The 9610-nt window shown below is 53.5% G+C and overlaps 1 protein-coding gene across 1 annotated transcript; it reads left to right on the top strand.

The window, feature by feature from the left end:
- Positions 1–2137: 2137 nt before the first annotated feature.
- Positions 2138–8702, top strand: KRT8 (keratin 8). Its single transcript, XM_014461763.2, has 8 exons — positions 2138–2568; positions 5190–5398; positions 5983–6043; positions 6497–6592; positions 7173–7337; positions 7579–7925; positions 8050–8108; positions 8355–8702. Exons 1-8 carry the CDS (start codon positions 2230–2232, stop codon positions 8537–8539), a joined length of 1461 nt encoding a protein of 486 aa, XP_014317249.1. The 5' UTR covers positions 2138–2229; the 3' UTR covers positions 8540–8702.
- The last annotated feature ends 908 nt before the right edge of the window (positions 8703–9610 follow it).

The raw sequence follows: 9610 nt of genomic DNA, 5'->3' as shown, positions 1-9610 counted from the left end.
CAGGTGGGTGGTGGCGGAGGGCCTGAGAGTTCAGGGGGCTCTGGCTTGCTGTTCTGTGCTCAGGACTTCAGGTATGGTTCCTCCCCTCAGAGTCTGCCCAGGTCCACCCAACAACGGTGTGGGGGAGGGGAAGAAGTGGGGAGCTGGTTGTCCTCTCTCCTCATAGCTGCCATACCAGTCTGACCGGCCCCTCCCTCTCTCCTTCCGCCTTCTCTGTCTTTGGTTTGGCACTGGGCCCATACCCCTCCCTTTGGTCTCTGGTAGAAGTCTCTCTGCCCTGCTAGGTGTCCATACTTGAAGGGGAGGGGGTGGCATGCATTCAAATCACTCTTGGAAAATTGAGCATTGTTTCAAGGGGCTGGGAGAGGGCCGTGCAAACAGGCACTAACTGGATTTCCCCTTGCCTGATAGAGCGCACCAGCAGGCCAGGAGCCTGGGGAGGAGGAGAGGAGAAAAGAGAGGAAGGAGAAAGGGATGTGGTCATTTCATCCCCTCAGAGTGACTGGATTTGTCTTTTTGGAAGAGACTTTAAAATGTGTCTTTGTCGTGTGCGTGTGTGTGTGTGTGTGTGTGTGTGTGTGTGTGTGTTGTCTGAAGGGATCTTATCTATGTGTCTGCCTATTTTGGATTTGTATCTGTCCCTGAAGGAGGGGGCTTCTGGGTCTCTCTGTCCCTCTGTAGGGGTCTATGTGCCTGTCCTTCTGGGAGCCCAGTTGTCTCTGCTGGAAAAGGATGGGGAGAAACCTGTATAACTGCCCTCCTGGTAGCTGGGCAGTCGTAGTCACCCCCTTCCCTGGGTTTGGGGTTGTGGGCCACCTCGCCCTCTCCCCCAAGGGGTCTGAGTGATTGGCATTTGTTGGTCTCTCTAGTTAGAGCCACCTAGTCCCCACTTCATGCCCTGCAGGGTCTTCCAGAGAATTCAGCCCTATCATCAGGCGATTACAGCTGGAATCTCTGCCTCGGGGACCTAAACAAACCTGCCTTCCACCCACAGCCTGCCCCACCCAGCCCGCCCAGGCCTGGGGTGTCTTGTTTAGTTCCCCTTTCTCCAACCTGCAGGTGCATGCTGTGCCCCAACCTGCTCTCTTGACTCATTTGGATAATGGGTTCAGGGAGACAGGTGCAGGGACTCTTTCTTCATTTCCTTGGGCTATTTGGGGCCTGGGAAGAGAAGGAGGGCCCAGATGGCTGCAGAATGATTCACCATCAGTCTCCCGACCCCCTCCTCCACCCCACCCCATCCCACCCCCTCCTGCCTTCCTTCCTGACTCACCCACTGGGTGCTATGGGAATGACTCCCCCAAGGAGCAGTGAGAACAGTGAAGACCCCAGCACAACTCCTCTCTCCTAAGCTCCCCCCCGTCCTCTACCTCTTTCCTCTGGGACCCTCAGCAAGGCCTACAGTGTTCAGCCTGGCTCTGGGAATCCTGAGATCTTGGGAAGAAAGAGAGTACTGGGCTGTGTACCAGGAAAGTGCTGTGTTGGATCTTACTTTATCTTGTACCTACAGACCCAGACTACCCGTGTGTGTGTGTGTGTGTGTGTGTGTGTGTGTGTACGCGCTCATTCCACAAATATTTACCCAGCCCCTCTTGGCACTACACCAGGTGCTGAGGGTACAACAGTAACTGAGGGGAGACTAGACAAATGGTTGACCTCAGGTTCAAGAATTCAGAACCCAGTTTCCTGTCCTCCAGCCTTGGGCAGACCTTCATAGTCACTCAAAGTAGAGAGAAGAACTTGGGGTGTCAGCTGCTCACAGGAGACCCACATGGCAGGGATCACTGTCCTGCTGTGCTTCTCAGTCCTTGCACTGATTTCCCACAGGAGGGAAGGAGACAAGACTCAGGAGTCAGGGCTGCAGGGGCTGGGTGATCCCTGGTCAGTCTCTCTGTTACAGGGAACCTGTGCAAGGCCACCGGATTCCTGCCAGTTTCACATTCGCCCAATTGCTCTTTCCTGGGTTTCTGGGGGTGGTGCCGGAATGGGCTCCAGGGTGGGAGCAGCTCTCTGCTGCCCCCACCTGAGTCAGCCTGTTGGTGGCAGGTGTCAGGTTAGGCCCGGCCTCCTCCGGGCCTAGCCACTCAGGTACGAGGCCCACCCCCTTCCCTTTGGGCTGGGCTCTCTTTTATAAAGGGCCATGCTGTCCCCCACTTACAAGCAGCTTTTTTGGCTTCTTCTCGAATCTCCGTCAGGTTCAGCCTTCTCGCCTCCACTCCAGCCTCCACCATGTCCACAAGGGTGACCCAGAAGACCTACAAGGTGTCCACCTCCGGACCCCGGGCCTTCAGCAGCCGCTCGTACTCCAGTGGACCGGGCACTCGCATCAGCTCCTCGTCCTTTTCCCGTGTGGGCAGCAGCTACCGAGGTGGCCTGGGCACCAGCATGAGTCTGGCCGGGGGTTACGGCGGGGCTGGGGGCATGGGGAGCATCACAGCTGTCCAAGTGAACCAGAGCCTGCTGAGCCCCCTGAAGCTGGAGGTGGACCCCAACATCCAGGCCGTGCGCAACCAGGAGAAGGAGCAGATTAAGACCCTCAACAACAAGTTTGCTTCCTTCATCGATAAGGTGAGGGCTCCCCCTGCGTGGCTGGCTGGGCCTGGGGTCTGAAGAGGGTCCACGCCCTTTCTTTTGCTCGCCCTGTCCGTGGGCACATCTCCAGGCCCCACTGGCATCCTGCTGGGCTCTACGCACTCTGGCAACCCTTTCTTCCAACCTATGACTCACTCCTCCCATGCACTTTGGTTCCGGATGGCCGCAGGGATGGGGCAGCTTCTGATTCTAAATCTTGGGGCGTCCTCTCTCCCTCACTCATCTCACCCCAACCCAAGTTCTGATCGTGGATAAAGCTTTCGGCCTGGACCAGTCCCAGCTGTTTAGCTGTCGGGTGGGAAGGGTGGGGTAGGAGGGTGCCCCTCTTCCAGGTTCACCTTCTCTCCTAGCACTTCCCCAACAGTTTCCCAGAGGTGCCCCTGGGCATTTTAAAAAAAGAATGAGTTTGATAGGATTTTGGGAGAAGGAACTGGTGTCTTGATCTAAACAGACAAATATTGATCGAAGCCTCCGGCGTCCCAAGGCCCGAGTGTGGGGGGCACCAGATGAGTCATCCTTGGCCCCTGCCCTGGAGCCTGCAGGGGGCGGGGCCGGGCGAGGCAGTGACCCGCCCCCTCATGGGGTGCAGGGCTGAGGCGGGGCCGTCTGGGCAACGCGCTGCTCTACCTGGGGAGCTTTTCGCGTCTGGGGTTGGGAGGGGTATGTGTGGGGACAGGGTGGGGTGACGCCAGGGGTTGGTTCCAAGAAAGCCCATCCAGGATTCAAAGTCTGGGGCGTTGGACGCCCCGCCCAGGTTTCACGTCCTGTTAAGCCCCAGAATTTATGGCTGTAGATAACATGTCTGTCCGCCAACGCCCCTCTCCCCACTCGGCCCTTGTCCCCTCTCTCCTCCCTCCCAGGCTCCACCCCAAAGTCCTGGCTCCACTTCCCCAGAGGGGAGGCCAGGCCGGGTTTTGCAGCCTTGGGGGTAGGCTCCCTTAGGGGGCCCCTGGGGCCTCCGCGCGCTGGAAGGTTGGGCCCTCCCTGCTGACTGGCTCCTGGGAGGCATTGTGGGAACGGAAAGCGGGAAATACTGGGACAGATTAGCCTCTTTAGGGATTGGAGTGCCCTAGGAAGCTCAACTCCCCTTAGGAACTAGGGCTTCCTAGTTCCTTGGCTCTAAGCACCCTTGACGTCTCTTCTTGACTGAGTTCTACTAGCTCTTGAGTCCTCCCCGCAAGTAGTTAAACACTAGCTCCGAGTCCCAATTCCCGGTTCCCAGTGTCCGCCCTTCCCTTTGATGGACTCGTTTGCAGAAACTGATTTCCTCATCTATAAAATGGGCATGAGAACACCTAAATCAGAGATTTTGCCTATTCACGTATTAATGAAGGTAGAGAGTTTAGTGGCCCTTGGCCAAATGTTATAATCACTTATTTTTCATAATTTTGTGGCAGCATGACCTGGAGAAGAAAGGAATTTACAGAGGGATTTATTGGATTTAGGCCAGACCCTTACATCAACCTTCTTTTCTAAGTCCCTCCCAATTTTAAACTTTGGGTTGATTAAGGAAGATAAATTCCTCTTCTTGGAACCAGCCTGTTACTATTTTTAAAAAATTTCCCTTCTAACATGGCTTAATCTCATCCTAAAATCTGGATTTCCTTGTGTCCAAGGAACCAGGACCTTCGTGTTGGGTTGTTTGGAGCCAAGGAGAGGGTTTCCTGGGTGTGGTGGGGTGGGGGAAGGGTAGGAGGGAGTCTTCCATTTGCAGGCAGATCTGCCCAGTCCTTTGTCTTTTCCCTGGACACAGTGACTTTTGCACAGATGGGGGGAGGGGAGGGCTCCTGAAAGGACCTGGCTGAGTTCCTCTAGGCCAGTGGTTCTCAACCTTCCTAATGCCGCGACCCTTTAATACAGTTCCTCATGTTGTGGTGACCCCCAATTTCATTGTTACAAATTGAACATAATTAAAGCATAGTGATTAATCACAAAAACAATATGTAATTATAGATGTGTTTTCCGATGGTCTTAGGTGACCCCTGTGAAAGGGTCGTTCGACCCCCAAAGGGGTTTCGACCCACAGGTTGAGAATCACTGGTTTAGGCCATTGCAGGCTTGAGGAGCTCTGGACTCTGAGAGGGGAAGCAATTCAAGGTTATGCAGCCCAGGTTAGTAGCAGTGTTTGGCTAAAACCAGGTCTTCTGGCCACTACTCTCCAGGCCCTAGGGCTTTTGTTTCCCTATAAGCTGTATGAGTTCCTCAAAGTCGCTCCAAATAATAATGATGATGATAATAGTAGATAATAGAACAATCTACACTTTCTTTTTCAGTCTTATATAAAGTGTTAACATTTGGCTATTTTTATTGATCTGTAATATACAATCTAAATCAAGAAGACCTATTTGTTCTGCAAAATAGTTTCAACATGACTCTCCTAGCTGTCTCCTTCCAACCATGCACCCTCATGTCCCCGCCCCAGAGTTAGAAGGACATGGCTCCCTACCCTACTCACCATGCTGTCTCTGTTAGGTGATAGCTAACTAGCTCCCTGGGTTCTGGAGACCCACTGTTTGGGGAGTGGAACACACTGCTTGCTTCCCTCCAGATTCTGAGCCCTGGTCTCAAGCAGACCTTTTCGTTCCCTCCTCCTCCAGGTGCGGAGCCTGGAGCAGCAGAATAAGATTCTGGAGACCAAATGGAGCCTCCTGCAGCAGCAGAAGACGACTCGCAGCAACATGGACAACATGTTCGAGAGCTACATCAACAACCTTCGGCGGCAGCTGGACACGCTGGGTCAGGAGAAACTGAGGCTGGAAGCAGAGTTTGGCAACATGCAGGGACTGGTGGAGGACTTGAAGAATAAGTAAGCTGCCTTCCTCCGTACTGCCATTTGCCCAACTGAATTCATCTGTTCTGTCAACCCCAGGGGGCCAGAGGCCTAAGACCCCATGGCCCTCCGATTTTTGGACAATGCAGATTATATAATTAGGGTGATCATGTGACCAGGTTTTCTCAGGACAGTCTAGTTTACACCCATTGTCCTGGCATAATTGTTAGTTGCACCAACCCTCTTTTAGTCTCAGAATTGTCCAGATTTGGACAACAAATTATATGTTAATATTTACATAGTAGACCTCAGAGAGACAAGTAGTCAATAGGCTTCTGATATATATTTACAGCATTGGCCCCTTTTGTCTGAGGTCTCATCAGTCCCTGTTGCCCTCCTAATATGCCTCCTATGTCTAATCAAATGAATATTCATTGATTTGTAGATAGGTGTACTGCTCCAGGCCTCCCCACTGGCTGATAAGCAGAAGGACCAGGCCAGCCCTTTTATATCTTGCATTTCCATGAAATAAATTTTCTAGATAGTCTTGTCCACCTAAAAAGTCTCAGGGTAACCTCCCCTCTGCCTTGGTCCTTGATTCTAAGTCTTGTCCTTACCAGGTACGAGGACGAGATCAACAAGCGCACAGAGATGGAGAACGAATTTGTCCTCATCAAGAAGGTGAGGGAGTCCTCTACCTTCACCAGACACTGGAGGTTGGGGCTTAGATGCTTGGACTAAGGCTTTCTGGGGCCTGTCTCTAAATATTTCTAAGTAATGGGCCAACATTTGGGTATTTCCTAGATATACAGGAAAAGTAGGCAAAAACAGAGCTAAGGAGGTGCATTTGGACAGAACTCTGGATATTGGTGCTGGGACGTGGAAATGGAGCAGTAGAATCGGAGATCTAGCCATAGCAGGCCTCCTGAAGGAGTGGGAGGGGTGCTGCAGAAAACTGAGGAAAGGTGTTTGGGCTGGGGATGCAGGTGCGATGGGGCAGAGGCTGGCCTGGAGGATGAGGCCACCAAGTGAGGTGTGGAAGGCAATAGTTAGAATTCCAGGCTATTGGGTGCCTCTGGGTTGGGGTCCAATGTGGTCACCCAGCTCATGGTCCCCCTCCAAAACACCCCACAGGATGTGGATGAAGCTTACATGAACAAGGTAGAGCTGGAGTCCCGCCTGGAAGGGCTGACTGATGAGATCAACTTCTACAGGCAGCTGTATGAAGAGGTATGTTCTTGTTCCCCCAACCTCATCAGAGACTCCTCCCGGCCCCAAGTGCACCACAGACAAGGGCCCACCTCTGAATAATTACAGCTACTGATATTAACTCAGTATTGCTGCTCTCTAGTTCTGTCCCCATGCATGAGAGAGGGTTGATTACCCCATTTCTCAGATCAGAAAATGTGCTTAGAGAACTGAAAAAGCCTGTCCAAGGTCATCATACACAGAATGGTGACCCAATGGCCCACTCTCTCTCATGTCTTTGTTCTCAGTCTTTGGGCTTTGTGGGAGCCCACTGTGTGCTCAGCATTAGTAGCTGATATCATGAAGGGCCCAGCCCTTCTGGTTACTCCCCCAAAGACAAGTTTCTTTTTTCCTGCCCTCATTTCATCCTTACACCCCTCTAGGTTCCAGGTCTTTGACCTATTTTGCTTCTTCAGGACTTTGCCCTCTCCCAGGTCCTCACGCCCACCTGCTCCTCTCTTCTTATTGTTCCCCTAGCTTGTCCCTTAAGGAAGGCCCTTCTGCAAAAGGGGGCTCCTTGTGTGCAGGGACAGGGCCTCATCCCCTTCCCTTCCCACCATAGGAGATTCGTGAACTGCAGTCCCAGATCTCCGACACATCTGTGGTGCTGTCCATGGACAACAACCGCTCTCTGGATCTTGATGGCATCATTGCCGAGGTCAAGGCCCAGTATGAAGACATCGCCAACCGCAGCCGGGCTGAGGCTGAGACCATGTACCAGATCAAGGTGAAGAGCAGGGTCACTAAGCTGGCCTTCCCCTTCTGGCCAGTTCTGTGCTCTAGTTCATGAGCGGGGTGCAGGATTTCAAACACCTCTCTGCCTGCCATGTGCTGGGACTGCCGAGTGGGTGCTGGGGAGATTGGGATGCCCTTGTGCCCAGAGGTCTGGAAGAAAGCCTGCAGTGTGTGCGAGTTGGTGGTGGTGGTGGTGGGGGCACAGGGCCTTACTCTTCATGTCACCCCCACAGTATGAGGAGCTGCAGACGTTGGCTGGGAAGCACGGAGATGACCTGCGTCGCACGAAGACTGAGATTTCTGAGATGAACCGGAACATCAGCCGAATCCAGGCTGAGATCGAGGGTCTCAAAGGCCAGAGGGCTTCCCTGGAAGCCGCCATCGCTGATGCCGAGCAGCGTGGGGAGATGGCCATCAAGGATGCTCAGTCCAAGGTGGCTGAGCTGGAGGCCGCTCTGAGAAACGCCAAGCAGGACATGGCCCGGCAGCTGCGCGAGTACCAGGAGCTCATGAACGTCAAGCTGGCCCTGGACGTGGAGATCGCCACCTACCGCAAGCTGCTGGAGGGCGAGGAGAACCGGTGGGTGTGGGGGGTGTTTGCCTGGCCCTGGTACCTTATCCCTGGGACCTGGGGTGAGGAGGGGTGGGTCCTGTTTTCCTGGGCCAGGAGTTGGTCCTGACATCCATGTGTCCTTTGGGTACAGGCTGGAATCTGGCATGCAGAACATGAGTATCCACACCAAGACCACCAGCAGCTATTCAGGTGTGTCCCTGCCTATACATTTCCCTCTTGTACAGCTGAGGAAGCTGGGGCCCAATTAACTGCCTTGTCCAAGGTCACATAGCTAATATCAAAGTTCTGCCCCACCTTGCTCCTGGTATTCCCGGACAGTCCTGGAGAAGTGAACCAGGCCAGTTCCTCATCCCAGGGGACTGGAGGGAGAAGGGGGCATTGGAGCCTAATGTGTGCAGGGCTCCTGTGCTCATGTGGCTGCCTCTTCCTGACCAGGTGGCCTGATGTCCCCATCTTATGGGAACCTCAACTACGGCCTGGGCTTCCAGGCCAACTTGGGCTCTGGCGGGAGCTCTGGCTCCTTCAGCCGCACCAGCTCCTCCAAGACGGTGGTTGTGAAGAAGATTGAGACCCGAGATGGGAAGCTGGTGTCTGAATCATCTGATGTCCTCCCCAAGTGAATGATGACTGCGGGCCCTCCTGTCCTCCGAGCTGTGGGCTCGGGAAGCCCCGATTGAGGCTCACCCTTGGGGAGGGGGACTGCCTCTTTCCCGTGCCCCCAACTAAAGCCAAATCAAGTGTTCTTTTTCCAAAATAAAGTCTCAACTGGCTCTGCCAACCCTACTTGCTGTATGTGTAGCCCTTGCCCATGGAGTGGGAGAGACGGTCAGGAGGCCTATCCCTGGGATCAGAAACTTTGGGGAGGGGTGGGGATCAGAAGGAAAACCTGACCTTCACACACTGTTCCCAGAGGTGTCTTTGCTGAAAGCTGGTTGAGGCCTTGGGCATTAAACAAATACCTCAAATACCTCATTTCCTTTTATCTGCAGCAAACCCCGGAGGTAGGGAGGTAGGGAGGTAGGCAGGGCGGGTTTCAGATGGTATCAGGAGAGTTTAGTCCCCATAGACACAGGATTCCGCATCAGGACTGCTTGCAGATAAGGAAAAGCCAGGCCTGAAAGACCAAGGAATTGGCCTAACTAGAATGTGATAGACGGGATTTGCACCCAGGGCTGTCCATTTCTCAAGACTGCACTCCTCCTCTACCAGGCACCTGGGTTCCTTGGGGGCCAGAGATGTCTTTTTACCATTTTCATTCCTTTGCAGCCAGGGACCAAGGAGTCCTGGTTTTCCCATTTCTTTAGAGGCCCAGAGTCCATTCTAGCGACTAGATGTATCACACCCACAATTTCTAGAAGCCAAGGTAGTCTAGGACTTGGCATTGATAAGTGAGCGCTTCCTGTTCCGCTCACCAGCACATCCATCCTGCACTGCTTCTTGCCATCACCTTTCTGCCCTTTCACGTGAAGTGTTTTTATCATTTACACAGCTGAGTATGTGAAGGGCGTGTGCACGTGGAGGGTACGCTGTGTGTATTTAAGGGTGAATGGGTTCCGTAAGCGTTAGCATTTGCCTGTCTTTGTTGAAACACAGTCTCCAAGGCTTAGGGCGGGCACAGGTTAGGACACAACTGGGTGGGGCAGCGCGTCTGAGGCACTTGGTTCAACTGCCACCACCATAGAGTTCTAGGC

Source organism: Myotis lucifugus, unplaced genomic scaffold (genome assembly GCF_000147115.1).
Source record: "Myotis lucifugus unplaced genomic scaffold, Myoluc2.0 scaffold_160, whole genome shotgun sequence".
Classification (NCBI taxonomy): domain Eukaryota; kingdom Metazoa; phylum Chordata; class Mammalia; order Chiroptera; family Vespertilionidae; genus Myotis; species Myotis lucifugus.
The sequence above is the reverse complement of the archived record's forward strand: the minus strand, read 5'-3'. Positions and strand labels throughout refer to the sequence as shown.